The 20,262-nt window shown below is 45.6% G+C and overlaps 1 protein-coding gene across 1 annotated transcript in view; it reads left to right on the top strand.

Annotated features, from left to right (window-relative positions):
• Positions 1-20,262, top strand: part of LOC139386093 (sodium/calcium exchanger 2-like) — a 45,689-nt gene that overhangs the window by 2,353 nt on the left and 23,074 nt on the right. Inside the window, exons 2-5 of the mRNA XM_071131516.1 lie at positions 11,287-11,424; positions 11,709-11,936; positions 12,072-12,413; positions 12,805-13,260. Coding sequence (XP_070987617.1) covers positions 11,287-11,424; positions 11,709-11,936; positions 12,072-12,413; positions 12,805-13,260 — 1,164 coding nt within the window. The remainder of the gene's footprint in view (positions 1-11,286; positions 11,425-11,708; positions 11,937-12,071; positions 12,414-12,804; positions 13,261-20,262) is intronic.

The raw sequence follows: 20,262 nt of genomic DNA, 5'->3' as shown, positions 1-20,262 counted from the left end.
GGAGGAAAATGGGGATGCGAGGATGGAGATATGGAGAGGGAGGGATATAGGGACGGATGGGGATATGGGGATGGAGATATAGGGATGCGGATGGAGGGATATGGGGATGTAGGGATGGAGGGATGGAGATATGCAGATGGAGGGATATGGGGATAGGGATGGAGGGATGTGGATATGTAGGGATGGAGATGGAGGGATGGAGGAATGTGGATGGAGGTATGTGGATGGAGGGATGCGGATGGAGGGATGCGGATGGAGGGATATGGGGATGCAGATGGAGGGATGTGGATATGTGGGGATGTGGAGATGGAGGGATGGAGGAATGTGGATGGAGGGATGCGGATGGAGGGATATGGGGTTGCAGATGGAGAATTGTGGATATGTGGGGATGTGGAGATGGAGGGATGGAGGAATGTGGATGGAGGAATGTGGATGGAGGGATGCGGATGGAGGGTTGCAGATGGAGGGATGTGGATATGTGGGGATGTGGAGATGGAGGGATGTGGATATGTGGGGATGTGGAGATGGAGGGATGGAGGAATGTGGATGGAGGAATGTGGATGGAGGGATACGGGTGGAGGGTTGCAGATGGAGGGATGGGGATTTGTGGGGATGTGGAGATGGAGGGATGGGGATTTGTGGGGATGTGGAGATGGAGGGATGGGGATTTGTGGGGATGTGGAGATGGAGGGATGGGGATTTGTGGGGATGTGGAGATGGAGGGATGGGGATATGTGGGGATGTGGAGATGGAGGGATGGGGATATGTGGGGATGTGGAGATGGAGGGATGGGGATTTGTGGGGATGTGGAGATGGAGGGATGGGGATTTTTTAATTTGTAATTTTATTTCACCTTTATTTAACCAGGTAGGCTAGTTGAGAACAAGTTCTCATTTGCAACTGCGACCTGGCCAAGATAAAGCATAGCAATTTGACACATACAACAACACAGAGTTACCCATGGAATAAACAAAACATAGTCAATAATACAGTAGAACAAAAGAAAACAAAAAGTCTATATACAGTGAGTGCAAATAAGGTAAGATAAGGGAGTTAAGGCAATACATAGTGGCGAAGTAATTACAATATAGTAATTAAACACTGGCAAGGTAGATGTGCAGAAGATGAATGTGCAAGTAGAGATACTGGGGTGCAAAGGAGCAAGATAAATAAATAAATACTGTATGGGGATGCGGTAGGTAGATAGATGGGCTGTTTACAGATGGGCTATGTACAGGTGCAGTGATCTGTGAGCTGCTCTGACAGCTGGTGCTTAAAGCTAGTGAGGGAGATATGAGTCTCCAGCTTCAGAGATTTTTGCAGTTCGTTCCAGTCATTGGCAGCAGAGAACTGGAAGGAAAGGCGACCAAAGGAGGAATTGGCTTTGGGGGTGACCAGTGAGATATACAGTGCCTTGCAAAAGTATTCGGCCCCCTTGAACTTTGAGACCTTTTGCCACATTTCAGGCTTCAAACATAAAGATATAAAACTGTATTTTTTTGTGAAGAATCAACAACAAGTGGGACACAATCATGAAGTGGAACGACATTTATTGGATATTTAAAACTTTTTTAACAAATCAAAAACTGAAAAATTGGGCGTGCAAAATTATTCAGCCCCTTTACTTTCAGTGCAGCAAACTCTCTCCAGAAGTTCAGTGAGGATCTCTGAATGATCCAATGTTGACCTAAATGACTAATGATGATAAATACAATCCACCTGTGTGTAATCAAGTCACTGTATAAATGCACCTGCACTGTGATAGTCTCAGAGGTCCGTTAAAAGCGCAGAGAGCATCATGAAGAACAAGGAACACACCAGGCAGGTCCGAGATACTGTTGTGAAGAAGTTTAAAGCTGGATTTGGATACAAAAAGATTTCCCAAGCTTTAAACATCCCAAGGAGCACTGTGCAAGTGATAATATTGAAATGGAAGGAGTATCAGACCACTGCAAATCTACCAAGACCTGGCCGTCCCTCTAAACTTTCAGCTCATACAAGGAGAAGACTGATCAGAGATGCAGCCAAGAGGCCCATGATCACTCTGGATGAACTGCAGAGATCTACAGCTGAGGTGGGAGACTCTGTCCATAGGACAACAATCAGTCGTATATTGCACAAATCTGGCCTTTATGGAAGAGTGGCAAGAAGAAAGCCATTTCTTAAAGATATCCATAAAAAGTGTTGTTTAAAGTTTGCCACAAGCCACCTGGGAGACACACCAAACATGTGGAAGAAGGGGCTCTGGTCAGATGAAACCAAAATTGAACTTTTTGGCAACAATGCAAAACGTAATGTTTGGCGTAAAAGCAACACAGCTCATCACCCTGAACACACCATGCCCACTGTCAAACATGGTGGTGGCAGCATCATGGTTTGGGCCTGCTTTTCTTCAGCAGGGACAGGGAAGATGGTTAAAATTGATGGGAAGATGGATGGAGCCAAATACAGGACCATTCTGGAAGAAAACCTGATGGAGTCTGCGAAAGACCTGAGACTGGGACGGAGATTTGTCTTCCAACAAGACAATGATCCAAAACATAAAGCAAAATCTACAATGGAATGGTTAAAAAATAAACATATCCAGGTGTTAGAATGGCCAAGTCAAAGTCCAGACCTGAATCCAATTGAGAATCTGTGGAAAGAACTGAAAACTGCTGTTCACAAATGCTCTCCATCCAACCTCACTGAGCTCGAGCTGTTTTGCAAGGAGGAATGGGAAAAAATGTCAGTCTCTCGATGTGCAAAACTGATAGAGACATACCCCAAGCGACTTACAGCTGTAATCGCAGCAAAAGGTGGCGCTACAAAGTATTAAATTAAGGGGGCTGAATAATTTTGCACGCCCAATTTTTCAGTTTTTGATTTGTTAAAAAAGTTTGAAATATCCAATAAATGTTGTTCCACTTCATGATTGTGTCCCACTTGTTGTTGATTCTTCACAAAAAAATACAGTTTTATATCTTTATGTTTGAAGCCTGAAATGTGGCAAAAGGTTGCAAAGTTCAAGGGGGCCGAATACTTTCGCAAGGCACTGTACCTGTTGGAGCGCATGCTACGAGTGGGTGCTGTGATGGTGACCAGTGAGCTGAGATAAGGCGGGGCTACCTAGCAGAGACTTGTAGATAACCTGTAGCCAGTGGGTTTGGCGACGAGTATGAAGCGAGGGCCAACCAATGAGAGCGTACAGATTGCAATGGTGGGTAGTGTATGGGGCTTTGGTGACAAAACGGATGGCACTGTGAGACTGCATCCAGTTTGTTGAGTAGAGTGTTGGAGGCTATTTTATAGAAGACATCATCAAAATCGAGGATCGGTAGGATGGTCAGTTTTACGAGAGTATGTTTGGCAGCATGAGTGAAGGATGCTTTGTTGCGATATAGGAAGCCAATTCTAGATTTAATTTTGGTTGGAGTTGCTTAATGCGAGTCTGGAAGGAGAGTTTACAGTCTAACCAGACACCTAGGTATTTGTAGTTGTCCACGTATTCTAAGTCAGAGCCGTCCAGAGTAGTGATGCTGGACAGGTGAGAAGGTGCGGGCAGTGATCAGTTGAATAGCATGCATTTAGTTTTACTTGGGTTTAAGAGCAGTTGGAGGCCACGGAAGGAGAGTTGTATGGAATTGAAGCTCGTTTAGAGGTTAGCTAACACAGTGTCCAAAGAAGGGCCAGACGTATACAGAATGGTGTCGTCTGCGTAGAGGTGTACCAGAGAATCACTAGCAGCAAGAGCAACATCATTGATGTATACAGAGAAGAGAGTCAGCCCGAGGATTGAACCCTGTGGCACCCCCATAGAGACTGCCAGAGGTCCGAACAACAGGCCCTCCGATTTGACACACTGAACTCTATCAGAGAAGTAGTTGGTAAACCAGGCGAGGCAATCATTTGAGAAACCAAGGCTGTCAAGTCTGCCAATAAGAATATGGTGATTGACAGAGTCGAAAATACGTCGGTGAATACGGCTGCACAGTAATGTCTCTTATCGATGGCGGTTATGATATCGTTTGGGAGCTTGAGCGTGGCTGAGGTGCACCCATGAACAGCTCTGAAACCAGATTCCATAGCGGAGAAGGTATGGTGGGATTCAAAATGGTCAGTAATCTGTTTGTTAACTTGGCTTTCGAAGACCTTAGAAAGACAGGGTAGGATAGATATAGATCTGTAGCAGTTTGGGTCTAGAGTGTCACCCCCTTTGAAGAGGGGGATGACCGCGGCAGCTTTCCAATCTTTGGGAATCTAGACGATACGAAAGAGAGGTTGAACAGGCTAGTATTTGGGGTTGCAACAATTTCGGCAGATCATTTCAGAAAGAGAGGGTCCAGATTGTCTAGCTCGGCTGATTTGTAGGGGTCCAGATTTTGCAGCTCTTTCAGAACATCAGCTATCTGTTTTTGGGTGAAGGAGAAATGGTGGGGGCTTTGGCGGGTTGCTGTGGAGGGTGCCGGGCATTTGGCCGGGGTAGGGGTAGCCAGGTGGAAAGCATGGCCAGCCGTAGAGAAACGCTTATTGAAATTCTCAATTATAGTGGATTTATCGGTGGTGACAGTGTTTCCTAGCCTCAGGATGAGGTGCTCTTATTCTCCATGGACTTTACAGTGTCCCAGAACGTTTTTGAGTTCATACTACAGGATGCAAATTTCTGTTTGAAAAAGCTAGCCATAGCTTTCCTAACTGCCTGTGTATATTTGTTCATAACTTCCCTGAAAAGTTTCATATCACAGGGGCTATTCGATGCTAATGCAGAACGTTCCCATAGCAATGATTAAAACATTCCCAAACCAGAAACCGTGGATTGATGGAAGCATTCGCGTGAAACTGAAAGCCCGAACCACTGCTTTTAATCAGGGCAAGGTGACCGGAACATGAGCTATTCCCTCCGCAAGGCAATCAAACAAGCTAAGCGTCAGTATAGAGACAAAGTAGAATCGCAATTCAACGGCTCAGACACAAGAGGTATGTGGCAGGGTCTACAGTCAATCACGGACTACAAAAAGAAAACCAGCCCAGTCACGGACCAGGATGCCTTGCTCCCAGGCAGACTAAATAACTTTTTTGCCCGCTTTGAGGACAATACAGTGCCACTGACACGGCCCGCAACCAAAACATGCGGACTCTCCTCCATTGCAGCCGAGGTGAGTAAAACATTTAAACGTGTTAACCCTCGCAAGGCTGCAGGCCCAGACGGCATCCCCAGCCGCGCCCTCAGAGCATGCGCAGACCAGCTGGCTGGTGTGTTTACGGACATATTCAATCAATCCCTATCCCAGTCTGCTGTTCCCACATGCTTCAAGAGGGCCACCATTGTTCCTGTTCCCAAGAAAGCTAAGGTAACTGAGCTAAACGACTACACTCACTTCCGTCATCATGAAGTGCTTTGAGAGACTAGTCAAGGACCATATCACCTCCACCCTACCTGACACCCTAGACCCATTCCAATTTTCTTACCACCCAAATAGGTCCACAGACGATGCAATCTCAACCACACTGCACACTGCCCTAACCCATCTGGACAAGAGGAATACCTATGTGAGAATGCTGTTCATCGACTACAGCTCAGCATTTAACACCATAGTACCCTCCAAACTCGTCATCAAGCTCGAGACCCTGGGTCTCGACCCCGCCCTGTGCAACTGGGTACTGGACTTCCTGATGGGCCGCCCCCAGGTGGTGAGGGTAGGTAACAACATCTCCACCCCGCTGATCCGCAACACTGGGGCCCCACAAGGGTGCGTTCTGAGCCCTCTCCTGTACTCCCTGTTCACCCACGACTGCGTGGCCACGCACGCCTCCAACTCAATCATCAAGTTTGCGGACGACACAACAGTGGTAGGCTTGATTACCAACAACGACGAGACGGCCTACAGGGAGGAGGTGAGGGCCCTCGGAGTGTGGTGTCAGGAAAATAACCTCACACTCAACGTCAACAAAACTAAGGAGATGATTGTGGACTTCAGGAAACAGCAGAGGGAACACCCCCCTATCCACATCGACGGAACAGTAGTGGAGAGGGTAGTAAGTTTTCAGTTCCTCGGCGTACACATCACAGACAAACTGAATTGGTCCACCCACACAGACAGCATCGTGAAGAAGGCGCAGCAGCGCCTCTTCAACCTCAGGTAGCTGAAGAAATTTGGCTTGTCACCAAAAGCACTCACAAACTTCTACAGATGCACAATCGAGAGCATCCTGTCGGGCTGTATCACCGCCTGGTACGGCAACTGCTCCGCCCACAACCGTAAGGCTCTCCAGAGGGTAGTGAGGTCTGCACAACGCATCACCGGGGGCAAACTACCTGCCCTCCAGGACACCTACACCACCCGATGTCACAGGAAGGCCATAAAGATCATCAAGGACAACAACCACCCGAGCCACTGCCTGTTCACACCGCTATCGTCCAGAAGGCGAGGTCAGTACAGGTGCATCAAAGCTGGGACCGAGAGACTGAAAAACAGCTTCTATCTCAAGGCCATCAGACTGTTAAACAGCCACCACTAACATTGAGTGGCTGCTGCCAACACACTGACTCAACTCCAGCCACTTTAATAATGGGAATTGATGTAAAATATATCACTAGCCACTTTAAACAATGCTACTTAATATAATGTTTACATACCCTACATTATTCATCTCATATGTATACGTATATACTGTACTCGATACCATCTACTGCATCTTTATGTAATACATATTCAAAAATAACTTGGACATTCCAGGATTTCAAAGGGCACCAACCACCAAGTCAATAAACTATCAAGTTAGTTCTTAAAAATAAAAATTGATACTTGGAATACTTTAAAAAGTGAGCTAAACTATGCCACTTTGTTTACATACTCATCTCATATGTATATACTGTACTCGATACCATCTACTGCATCTTGCCTATGCCGCTCTGTACCATCACTCATTCATATATCTTTATGTACATATTCTTTATCCCTTTACACTTATGTGTATAACGTAGTAGTTTTGGAATTGTTAGCTAGATTACTCGTTGGTTATTACTGCATTGTCGGAACGAGAAGCATAAGCATTTCGCTACACTCGCATTAACATCTGCTAACCATGTGTATGTGACAAATCAATTTTGATTTGATTTGATTTGAACGCCACAGGATGTTTTTGTGCTGGTCAAGGACAGACAGGTCTGGAGTGAACCAAGGACTATATCTATTCCTAGTTCTAAATTGTTTGAATGCGGCATGCTTATTTAAGATGGTGAGGAAGGCACTTTTAAAGAATAGCCAGGCATCATCTACTGACGGGATGAGGTCAATGTCATTCCAGGATACCCCGGGCCAGGTCAATTAGAAAGGCCTGCTCGCAGAAGTGTTTTAGGGAGCGTTTGACAGTGATGAGGGGTGGTCGTTTGGTCACAGACCCATTACGGATGCAGGCAATGAGGCAGTGATTGCTGAGATCTTGATTGAAAACAGCAGAGGTGTATTTGGAGGGCGAGTTACTTGGGCACCCTCATAGATGTCATCCTGTGTTTACGGATTTGGAGTTGTACCTGGTAGGTTCATTGATAATTTGTGTGAGATTGAGAGCATCAAGCTTGGATTGTAGGATGGCCGGGGTGTTAAGCATGCCCCAGTTTAGGTCACCTAGTAGCACGAGCTCAGAAGATAGATTGGGGGCAATCAATTCACATATGGTATCGAGGGCACAGCTGGGGGCAGAGGGAGGCCTATAGCAAGCGACAACAGAGAGAGACTTGTTTCTGGAAAGGTGAATTTTTAGAAGTAGAAGCTCGAATTGTTTGGGTAACAGACTTGGATAGTAATACCGAACTCTGCAGGCTATCTTTGCAGTAGATTGCAACACCGCCCCCTTTGGCAGTTCTATCTTGGCGGAAAATGTTATAGTTAGCGATGGAGGTTTTTGGTGGTTTTCCTAAGCCAGGATTTAGACACGACTAAAACATCCGGGTTGGCAGAGTGTGCTAAAGCAGTGAGTAAAACAAACTTAGGTAGTAGGCTTCTAATGTCAACATGCATGAAACCAAGGCTTTTACGGTTACAGAAGTCAACAAATGAGAGCACCTGGGGAGTGGAGCTAGGCACTGCAGGACCTGGATTAACCTCTACATCACCAGAGGAACAGAAGAGGAGAAGGATAAGGGTACGGCTAAATGCTATACGATCTGGCCGTCTAGCACGTTTGGAACAGAGAGTAAAAGGAACAGGTTTCTGGGCACAATAGCATAGATTCAAGGCAAAGTGTACAGACAAAGGTAAGGTAGGATGTGAGTACATTGGAGGTAAACCTAGGCATTGAGTAATGATGAGAGAGATATAGTCTCTAGAGATGTTTAAACCAGGTGATGTCATCGCATATGTAGGTGGTGGAACAACATGGTTAAGGCATATTTAGCAGGGCTAGAGTCTCTACAGTGAAATAGACAGTAATCATTAACCAGGACAGTAATGGAAGAGGCATATTGATATTAGAGAGAGGCATGCGTAGCCAAGTGAACATATGGGTCCAGTGAGTGGTTGGGCTGACTGGGAACATGGCGATTCAGACAGTTAGCAGGCCGATGCTAACACGCTAACAGTTAGTAGGCCGGGGCTAAACAAGCTAGCAGTTAGCAGACCGGGGCTGGGTTAGCAAGCAAGCAGTTAGCAGGGGCTAGCAGTTAGCAGATTGGGTTAGCAAGCAAGCAGTTAGCAGGGGCTAGCAGTTAGCAGGCAAGGGCAGGCAGGCTAGCAGTTAGTAGACCGGAGCTAGCAAGTTAGCCTTTGGGGGACGTCGCGATGGGGGTAAGTCTGTTTTTTCCTCTTCGTGCAGTCACGTCGATAGACCAGTCGTGGAGTTAGTAGGGTTCCAAGTAGCTCTAGGCCTAGCAGGTTAACAGAATGGGCCTTCAGCGGGCGTCGCGCCTGAGGGGCCTGTTGGAATCATCAGGCAGATTATGTCGGTATTCCAGTCGTAGAGGATCGGCGGGGTTCTGTGCCCCGTACCGGCAGTAGAAGGGGTCCGGATATTGTAGCCCAGGATTGGGCTTCGGTGGTAGCACAGGAGCCCTGGCCGGGCTAGCTTCAGGCTAATTGGTGCTTGCTCCGGGATGGAAACGCTAGCCAAGAGTGGTCACCCGGGATTGCGGTTAGCTAGTTGCGAAGATCCAGATGAAAATGTTCAGAGTTTGCGGTAGGAATCCGGGGAAATGGAGAGAAATAGGTCCGTTATGCTCTGGTTTGAGTCACGTTGTTCGAACTGGCGAGAGCTTTCCGAGCTAAAGGTTAGCTGATGACCGCTAGCAATGGTTTGCCAGCTGATAGCTGGTCGGTAGGTAGCTGGCTAGCTTCAGTTGAGGGATTCCAGATCCGAAGTATATAGAAATACTTTAGAAAAAGCAGATCCACGTCACATTGGGTGAGGCGGGTTGCAGGAGAGTATTTAGAAGTTGAGGTTTAGGAAAATATTTGGCGATGGCGAGTTGGGGATGGCGGATGGAGGGATGGGGATTGAGGGATGGGGATATGGAGGGATGGCGAGATGGGGATGGCGGATGGAGGGATGGGGATATTGAGATATTGAGGGATGGGGAGATGGAGGGATGGGGATATGGAGGGATGGCGAGATGGGGATGGCGGATGGAGGTAAGGGGATATTGAGATATTGAGGGATGGGGCGATGGAGGGATGGGGATATGGAGGGATGGGGATATGGAGGGATGGTGAGATGGGGATGGCGGATGGAGGGATGGGGATATTGAGATATTGAGTGATGGGGAGATGGAGGGATGGGGATATTGAGATATTGAGGGATGGGGAGATGGAGGGATGGGGATATTGAGATATTGAGGGATGGGGAAATGGAGGGATGGGGATATGGAGGGATGGGGAGATGGAGGGATGGGGATATGGAGGGATGGGGATATGGAGGGATGGCGAGATGGGGATGGCGGATGGAGGGATGGGGATATTGAGATACTGAGGGATGGGGATATGGAGGGATGGTGAGATGGGGATGGCGGATGGAGGGATGGGGATATTGAGATATTGAGTGATGGGGAGATGGAGGGATGGGGATATTGAGATATTGAGGGATGGGGAGATGGAGGGATGGGGATATTGAGATATTGAGGGATGGGGAAATGGAGGGATGGGGATATGGAGGGATGGGGAGATGGAGGGATGGGGATATGGAGGGATGGGGATATGGAGGGATGGCGAGATGGGGATGGCGGATGGAGGGATGGGGATATTGAGATACTGAGGGATGGGGATATGGAGGGATGGTGAGATGGGGATGGCGGATGGAGGGATGGGGATATTGAGATATTGAGTGATGGGGAGATGGAGGGATGGGGATATTGAGATATTGAGGGATGGGGAGATGGAGGGATGGGGATATTGAGATATTGAGGGATGGGGATATGGAGGGATTGGGAGATGGAGGGATGGGGATATTGAGGGATGGGGAGATGGAGGGATGGGGATATGGAGGGATGGGGATATGGAGGGATGGGGATATGGAGGGATGCGGATTGAGGGATGGCGTAGCCATTTCTGGGAGTCAAATGAGTTAGTGGCCTCGTGGGTGGAATGTTATTCATATTTTTTATAATTTCATCATTAATAAACATCAGGTTTCTATATCAAACGGTTTTGTTACATTTCAGTCTGCTGTGATGATATAAGGGGTAATACTGGGATGCAATCTCAAAATTGAATAGATTTCAACTCTATATCTGACATGGTACAGATGTCTTCTTTTTTAAGCCCATAACCATGTGTGTGTGAGGTCTATACTTTTGTTTGAAAGTAGATTTTTTAAGACTACCAAGAAACACTGTGACCCTGACTTAGCCCACTTCAGTAAAATCAACCAACCCTACATATCAAGGTCACTGTCAATGTAAAGGAACCTGCAAGTCAGCATTTTGTAGGACGTTGTATACCATGTGTATCCCTTACATACGACTAATAAAACTTCTCCATAGCCCCCCATCACTAGATTAGAATAACAGATTGTCCCCTTCCCTTCTGTCAGGGAGTCAGGGTTGCATCCTCCCTGATGGTAGGATACTGTAAATACCATCCGTCATGCTTATATGTGGAGAAGAAAGAAATCTGTAGCTTCCCACTACTACTCCCACTACCATCTCTGGCCTATGAGCAGTTGTTTTTTTACAGTAACTGGCTAGATGAGATTAAGATATGTGTGAGATACTGGAATGGTATGGGTGGAATAGAGTGATGACCTGTGTGTGAGCGCATGTGTGTGTATGTATGCATTCATGTGTGTGTGTGAGACCCCTCTCTGTCTGTCCTGCAGGAGAAGGAGGTGACCATCACCATGCCAAGCGGTGAGACATCTGTGGCCACTGTACGTATCTGGAACGAGACTGTGTCCAACTTGACTCTGATGGCTCTAGGCTCCTCCGCCCCAGAGATCCTGCTGTCTGTCATAGAGGTGGGTGTCGTGTCATAAAGACTCCCCGAGCACAACTCATAAGTGGGTGTCACATCAAAAACTCTCCCCCCAGCGACAACAAATCAGTGTTGCAGTGTATACTAGTACTGGAATGAAGTTGAAAATGACAAAAGAAACGGATATCTACTTTAAAGTTATTGTCAAATCTTACCAACATAACATTTGGCCTTTTTATGACATGACCTTTTTGATTTATACTGCACAGAAGTTCTCCAAAAGGAAAAGTTCTTCAAAAGTCTCTCTCCTCTGTCTCCCGGTGTTAGGTGTGTGGGCACGGGTTTGAGGCGGGTGAGCTGGGCCCTGGCACCATCGTGGGCAGCGCTGCCTTCAACATGTTTGTGATCATCGCCATCTGTGTGTGGGTCATCCCTGAAGGAGAGACCAGGAAGATCAAACACCTGCGTGTGTTCTTCATCACAGCCTTCTGGAGTATCTTCGCCTATATCTGGCTCTTCCTCATCCTCTCTGTCATCTCACCCGGAGTAGTGGAGGTACACTTTTGTGTGTGTGTGTGTTAGCAAATGTGAATAGATACTGTATGTGTGTGTGTAACCAAACAATCAACCCCCTTCCAGTTTGGATGTATGTCTTGTAATGGTCCCCTGTCTTTGTGTGTGTGTGTTCAGGTGTGGGAGGCTCTGGTCACCCTGTTCTACTTCCCAGTGTGTGTGATCCTGGCCTGGATCGCCGACCGACGCCTGCTCTTCTACAAGTACATGGCCAAGCGTTACCGCGCCGACAAGCACGGCATCGTCGTGGAGACTGAGGGGGACACAACCCCGAAAGGCTTCGAGATGATTATGGACGGAAAGTTCCCTCAGAGTGGAGGGGGGGTGGGAATGATGCCCAGTGAGAACTTCCAGGATGGGGCCAACAATGCGGCGGGCACCGTGGCCTACCTGCCCAACTCCAACAGCACCATGGTGACCGTAGAGAATACCAAGGAGCTGGACGAGAGCCGCAAGGAGGTGAGAGAGAGAGAGAGACCTGCTGTTAGAGGGATTTAAGTACATCAGGGGGAGAGAAAGAGGGATACAGGTACAGTATGGAGAGGGAGAGAGATGAAGAGTTATAAAGGATACACTCATCCCGTTCATGTACATAGGCCCTCTCAGGAATATATAAAGGCACAGTAGGGTTAGAGAGAGTAAAAAGAGATGAAGAGGACACACTCAGGCAGTTCATGAACACCCACATACTGTAGATACTCACCTCAACCACACATACAAACACACTCAAGCAAAGGAGACTATTAAGAGCTACTAATGTGCTGAACCTACAAAAGTTACACAACCTCGACACAGAGAGAAAGTTTGTGTCTGTGTCCCTCTTTTTCACCCCCTGTTCCTCTGCCCCCAGGTGATCCGCATCCTGAAGCAGCTGAAGCAGAAGTTTCCGGACAAGGAGCTGGATCAGCTGGTAGATCTTGCCAACTACTACGCCCTCCTCCATCAACAGAAGAGCCGCGCCTTCTACCGCATCCAGGCTACGCGCATGATGACCGGCGCCGGCAACGTGCTCAAGAGGCACGCCGCCGACCACTCCCGCCGCGCTGCCGCCGTAGACGAGGAAGTGGTCTGCGAGGACGACGACCTGGCTGAGTGCAGCCGCCTGGCGTTCGAGAGCACCCACAGCCAGTGTATGGAGAACTGTGGCGTACTGAGGCTGGCTGTGGTGTGTCAAGGGGGCCTGGGGGAGAGCACCTTCTATGTAGACTACCGGACCGAGGACGGCTCAGCCAATGCTGGGTCCGACTACGAGTACAGCGAGGGAACGCTGGTGTTCAAACCCGGAGAGACCTGCAAGGAGATCAAGGTGAGGGTCAGTGGAAGGGGAGGAAAGGAAACAGTAATGTACAGTTATAATCAATTATAGCAATAAGTGTTGCACAACTGTGCTGCCAAGCAGATCCCCAGCTAGGTCGTTAGACCTGCTTGTCGTGGGCAGATCAAGACGTCACGTAATGGAAGGAGCAGAAAACAGCAGCAGAAACTAATTACCCTATGAATTAGCGCCGGCCAGAGTCCTCTCTGTCCCGGATCAACTGTCTCTTTTTTTTTCTCCCCTAACAGTCCATTTATATTTTCCAACGGGGCTATACATTTGGGTGTTTTTTTTCTCTCGCCTGAATAGCCTCGTTTCACTGCCCAAAATAAAATTCAACCATCTAGTGTTCAGCGAAATAACAACACAATGTCAAATACAGGTAGCCTAGTCAAATAATTAACATCCAATCACATTAACCATTCCTCTCTCGCGGGAATTCGACTGTAGCCAAATAAAGCTGCTGCTCATGCCGTTTGCTCGAAAAAATTATAAATGGCTTAAAAAAAGTAAGGCCCGGGTCCATAGACACATCAAAAAAATGTTGAGCGAGAATAAAGACTACTTTCGAGTAGTAACACATATATAAAAGCAACAGATACCATTAATAAGAAGGGGCTAGAAGAGTATTATATGGTGAGCTACCGAGTAGCTAGGACAGGGAAGCCCCATACTATTGTGGAGGACTTAATTCTTCCTGCTGCCATGGATATGGCTGGGACAATGCTGGGGGAAACGCCCAAAAAAACTATACAGACAATGTCTTCATCAAACAACACTGTTTCACAACACAGCAGTGACACGGCAGGAGATGTTTTGAAACAATACCTGCTTTCCATACAAGCCAGTGAATTCTATGCGTTACAGCTGGATGAGTCAATAGACATGGCGGGCCTGGCACAGCTCCTGGTATATGTCCGTCACGTTTCTGGGGGTCAATAGGCTCTATGCATTATTCCGCCTCCAACGTTCTAATTTACTTCCGACCGGGATGATGACTTCCGGAGCGAGTTCTGCTATTGTTTTTATCCTTATCGTCGATGCATCTCTGACTGAAATAGTTCGCAATGACTACGTTTAAATTACAGCCCCGCGAAGGAGGTGCTAATGAACATTGTTCAGTGCCTCTGTGTTCAGGTTCTTCCAAATGTCATGGTATTGTGAGCTTCCATCGTTTCCCAGTCGATGTCGAGCTCAGAAAAAGGTGGTTAGTGGCAGTACGTTGTGACAACTTTACTGTGTAGTACACATTTCGTCGAAAGTGACTTTGTCAAGGGAAAAATTGGGGGGCGACAATACTTAAAAAGAGGTGTTGTTATTACTGTCGTGGAACTGGCAAATTCAAAAGAGATCTGGTGTTTGGGAAAGAAGACTGAAACCTCCTGCTCCGACTGAGGGGGATGAAGAACAAGGTGCGCTGCCTATGGACTGTGCCGTCTCTGATCCGGTCCAGAGCATGGGCCAAGCCAGTGTAAATGTACATGTGTTTATTTGCTAGCAGCAAAATAATCATTTGTTTATCTACGACATGTATCAATCATTTGTGTTGTAGTGTGTTGTAGTGAATATCAGTTTGTGTGGAGCTTGAATTGGCTTTAATTAGGCAATGAGTAACAGGGGTGGGGGAAAGAAATCAAGTAAACACAGTACAGCCAGAATGCAAGATTGAATACAATGTTAGAGATGTTTAATTGATTAACTGAACTGTTGAACATTTGCTGAAATACATTTTTTTTAAACAAATCTATTCTACTGTAGATTTCTTCACAAGAACATCAATACTTATTTTTCATAAAACCACTAAACTTGGCACCCATGCAGGGGATCCATTCAGGTGCGAGAGACACTTCTGCAAGTAGTGGTAAAAATAAGTGGTCAACCTTCTCTCTTATAGTTTTTTAAACCTGTAGATCTTTATATATCCTTTCAACTAGGATGTCCTCCTGTGCACAGATGACAAAGTCACACCAGCTACAACCTGTGAGAAGGATTTGACCTTGCACCTGCCAGTAGTAAGCATGAGATCTCTTCAACTTCAGCTCTCCATTCTGTATCTTTAGGTAAGGGCAGTCAGCATAACTTGACCTCTAAGAGTCCAAAGTGTGGTCTTACACTGGGATCAAATATGATTCCATCTGGAGAGGATCCTAACCACGGAGCATCTTGGTGCACCACGAAGCCACACGGAGAGTTAACATTCTTCAGTGTGCAGTACTCCTGTACAGCCACTGGCTCCATGGCTAGCCCCCTCTTCATCTTCATGGTCTGCATACCAGATCCCTTGAACAGCCGCTCAGCTAGGTGGTCAGCTGAGGTCTCTCCCCGGAAAACCTCTCGGACATGGCAAACCTCTCGGAAACGAGAGGATGTTATTCTCATTTTCCTGAGCTGATGCCATTCCGGGCTGCTGCTCTGCTCCCTTGTAGCAACCTCAACTTTGTGACATCTCGTAGGTTGTCTCTAATGCCTTGAGGTGGAACTGCTCCTGATGGCGAAGGACGTAAGCACACTGGGAAGCCTGAAGCCTGTAGCCATCTAATGGAAGTATTGGTGGAGAAGGGGCATCGGCAATCTTCACAATTTCATGGGTCTTTGGCTGTGGAAGCTGATAGGACAGAACACTGCCGCATTGCACTGGCCCAAAGGAGGACTCAACCAGGGGCACGTCAGCTGACTTTTCCATTGTTGTCACAAGAGGGGCAGTAAGTGGAGAAAAGTTGGCATACGTTGGCAGACGCGGAGAAGGTCCATGTCAGGCATGTATCCATTGAGTGCTTTGTAGAGAGAACTTCTGCAAAACATTTTAAAACCTTAACATCAGGTTGGAGATATTACTATGACAAAGACTCATGTAACTTTTCCAGAAACAGCCCAAGCCCGAAAGTTCAAATAAAATGAATTAAAATATACAGATTTATAGATTATATATTTCCCCCCAGTCTTTGTCCCAAACATTTGTCATTACATCGTAAAGACACCACTGTTTAGGCTTATCATCTGGATACAATCACAAGAAAATGTTTTCTATAATGTTTCCATTCTAGGAACCTCCAACTTACCTTATTCCATCAGCACACGAGTTAATAGGTTTACGGAACTCTATCCCACCAACCGGACCTACGAGTTAGTAGGTTTACGGAACTCTATCCCACCAACCGGACCACGAGTTAGTAGGTTTACGGAACTCTATCCCACCAACCGGCCCTGGCTTCACACCCTAATTAACAAGGATTTACTGTTACATAGGCTGAATACTTTTCAGGTGCATTTTTTAATGGATATTGATATACTCACAAGTGTTCTTGGCTTGTGCCAACGCTGTTCTGTATCTGTGTCTGTGCAGCTGTGAACTGGTGGTGCAGCAGGAATGTTTAGTTGAGAGTAGTGTGCTGTCTGGTAAAGAAGGGCCACCAGATGATTGCACAGAGCACTTCCTGCAACACATGAGCATTGGCTTTGGACCACTATCACTGGTACGGAGTGCTTTAACACCATCTGTGAAGATAAGTGTGATGAAAGACTGAAGTGAGAAACAAGAATGATGCGGCCCATAAATAACAATAAACATAGTAGTGTCTAGTCTTCTTAACTAGGGGCTCTTAACTATACAGGAATACATTGTGTCTCAGTAACACAATTACCAAACACTGCATCAACAGATCTTTACCAAATAACCTGTTAAATGGGCAATTCTAAATTGGGATTGGGACCCATCATTAATATCTATCTACTGATAAGATTAAACGTTGATACTGTCTCCAACACATTTTGAACATGATGACAGTGTCTCACAGGAGATGTTTAATAAGGTCCCTAATAGCTATCTGTAACCTTTCCCTACTCTCATGCTGTGCGGCTTTTCACTCTTCCTCATGGACTGTGACAGGCAGCCCTCACAGTGATCTCCCCATGTCAATGTATCTTTGTTAGATACTGTGTAGAAGACATGAATAACAATTATTTTTAGCTAGCAAATATAGCTAGCAAGCATAACTTAACCAAGCTAACGAAAATACACACATTCTCAGGTAGATTCTGTCAACGTTACATAATTTTACGAAGTAACTAGCTAGCTACAGTTAGTAGTTAAATTAGCTAGCTACTGATTGTCGTCATATCTGTCATTGACTTGGTACTCACCTTCATAGTTGTCTATGTAGCTTCCTATATACATCTTGAACCCCTTTTCATTCTTGCTAGCTGGAGTCTCGGAGGCTGATTTAACAATTCAATGTACACCATTAATATTAATTTGAGGCAAGTCTTGAAGACACCAAGTAAAAAACTGCGACATAGTGGTAGTAACGTTATATCGCCGATAACAACTAGACTGACTGGAAATTGCCAAACCGATAGGAAGTGTGTTTAGAACGTTCGATCATGGAATGTGCATAAGGGATATTAAGGAAGACTTCCTCTTCTGAAAACCACTGGAAACCAGGAAAACAGGAGAGGATATTTTTAAAGTACTGGACAGCTTTGTGACATCAAATGGAATTTGGTGGTCAAAATGTGTTGGTATCTGTACTGATGGCACAAAAGCCATGACAGAGAGATATAGTAGAGTGGTAATGCAAGCAGTTGCTCCCGACGCCACTTGGGTAACAAAGCAGCAGTCACCGAGAGGCTCTTGCTGCCAAGGGAATGGCTGACAGCTTGAAAGATGTTTTGGACACTACAGTGAAAATGGTTAACTTTGTTAAAGCAATGCACCTGAACTCTCTTGTATTTTCTGCATTATGCAAGGATATGGGCAGCGACCATGTAACGCTTTTACAACATCCAGAAGTGCGCTGGTTATCAAGGGGCAAAGTATTGACACTCGTTTTTAATTGAGAGACAAGCTTAGTTTTCTTTACTGACCATCATTCTCACTTGTCTGACCGCTTGCATGATGATGAGTTTCTCACATGACTGGCCTATCTAGGTGATGTTTTTTCTCGCCTGAATGATCTGAATCTAGGATTACAGGGACTCTCCGCAACTATATTCAATGTGTGGGACAAAATTCAGGCTATGATTAACCAGTTGCGGCGAGCAAACCCGGATCCGGGATCCTATTTATAGACCTAAGCTCATTACCATAACGCAACGTTAACTATTCATGAAAATCGCAAATGAAATGAAATAAATATGCTAGCTCTCAAGCTTAGCCTTTTGTTAACAACACTGTCATCTCAGATTTTCAAAATATGCTTTTCAACCATAGCAAAACAAGCATTTGTGTAAGAGTATTGATACCTAGCGTAGCATTTAGCGTAGCATTCAGCATGCAACATTTTCACAAAAACAAGAAAAGCCTTCAAATAAAATAATTTACCTTTGAAGAACTTCAGATGTTTTCAATGAGGACACTCTCAGTTAGATAGCAAATGTTCAGTTTTTCCAAAAAGATTATTTGTGTATTAGAAATCGCTCCGTTTTGTACATCACGTTTGGCTACCAAAAAAACCTGTATCCAGGAGTGTATTTATCCCTGCAAGCTCATTAGCATAACGCAACGTTAACTATTCATGAAAATCGCAAATGAAATTAAATAAATATGCTAGCTCTCAAGCTTAGCCTTTTGTTAACAACACTGTCATCTCAGATTTTCAAAATATGCTTCTCAACCATAGGAAAACAATCATTTGTGTAACAGTAGCTAGCTAGCGTAGCATTTAGCATTAGCATTAGCGTTAGCATTTAGCAGGCAACATTTTCACAAAAACCAGAAAAGCATTCAAATAAAATAATTTACCTTTGAAGAACTTCAGATGTTTTCAATGAGGAGACTCTGTTAGATAGCAAATGTTCAGTTTTTCCTGAAAGATTATTTGTTTAGGAGAAATCGCTCCGTTTGGTGCGTCACGTTTGGCTACCAAAAAAAAAACGAAAATCCAGTCATCAATACGCCAAACTTTTTTCCAAATTAACTCCATAATATCGACTGAAACATGGCAAACGTTGTTTAGAACCAATCCTCAAGGTGTTTTTCACATATCTCTTCGGTGATATATCCTTCGTGGAAGTGTGCTTTCTGTCCTGAATCCCAGGAGAAAATCCCTGCAATTGAAGAACACGCACCAATTTAGACAAAGGACACCGGGCGGACCCCTGGAAAATGTAGTCTCTTATGGCCAATCTTCCAATGATATGCCTACAAATACGTCACAATGCTGCAGACATCTTGAAGAAACGACAGAAAGCGCAGGCTCGTTCCTGCTGCATTCACAGCCATATAAGGAGACATTGGAAAACAGTGCTTCAGAAATTCTGCTCATTTCCTGTTTGAAGTTTCATCTTGGTTTCGCCTGTAGCATGAGTTCTGTGGCACTCAGATAATATCTTTGCAGTTTTGGAAACGTTAGACTGTTTTCTTTCCAAAGCTGTCAATTATATGCATAGTCGAGCATCTTTTCGTGACAAAATATTGCGCTTAAAACGGGCACGTTTTTTTATCCAATAATGAAATAGCGCCCCCATAGATTCAACAGGTTAAGAAGTTGGAGCTCTTCTCTGTCTGCATTAACAACGACAACACACAGGTCTTTCCATCATTGTATGATTTGTTTTGTGTGAAAATTAACTCAAGCTTACGGACAATGTCAAATGTGATATAGCGAAGCACCTGATTGAGTTGGGTACTTAATTACACAGGTACTTTCCCGAAATGGATGACACAAACAACTGGATTCGTTATCCCTTTTCATACCCTGCCTCCAGTCCACTTACCGATATCTGAACAAGAGAGCCTCATCGAAATTACAAAAAGCGTTTCTGTGAAAATGTAATTTAATCAGAAGTATCCTGCACTCAGTTTCTTGCCTTGGCAAATCGCGCTGTTAAGATACTGATGCCCTTTGCAACAACGCACCTATGTGAGAATGGATTCTCGGCCCTCACTAGCATGAAAACTAAATACAGGCACAGACTGTGTGGAAAATGATTTAAGACTGAGACTCTCTCCAATACAACCCAACATTGCAGAGTTATGTGCATCCTTTCAAGCAC

This window comes from Oncorhynchus clarkii, chromosome 27, assembly GCF_045791955.1.
Source record: "Oncorhynchus clarkii lewisi isolate Uvic-CL-2024 chromosome 27, UVic_Ocla_1.0, whole genome shotgun sequence".
NCBI lineage: Eukaryota > Metazoa > Chordata > Actinopteri > Salmoniformes > Salmonidae > Oncorhynchus > Oncorhynchus clarkii.
This window is presented reverse-complemented; position numbering and strand designations above follow the sequence as displayed.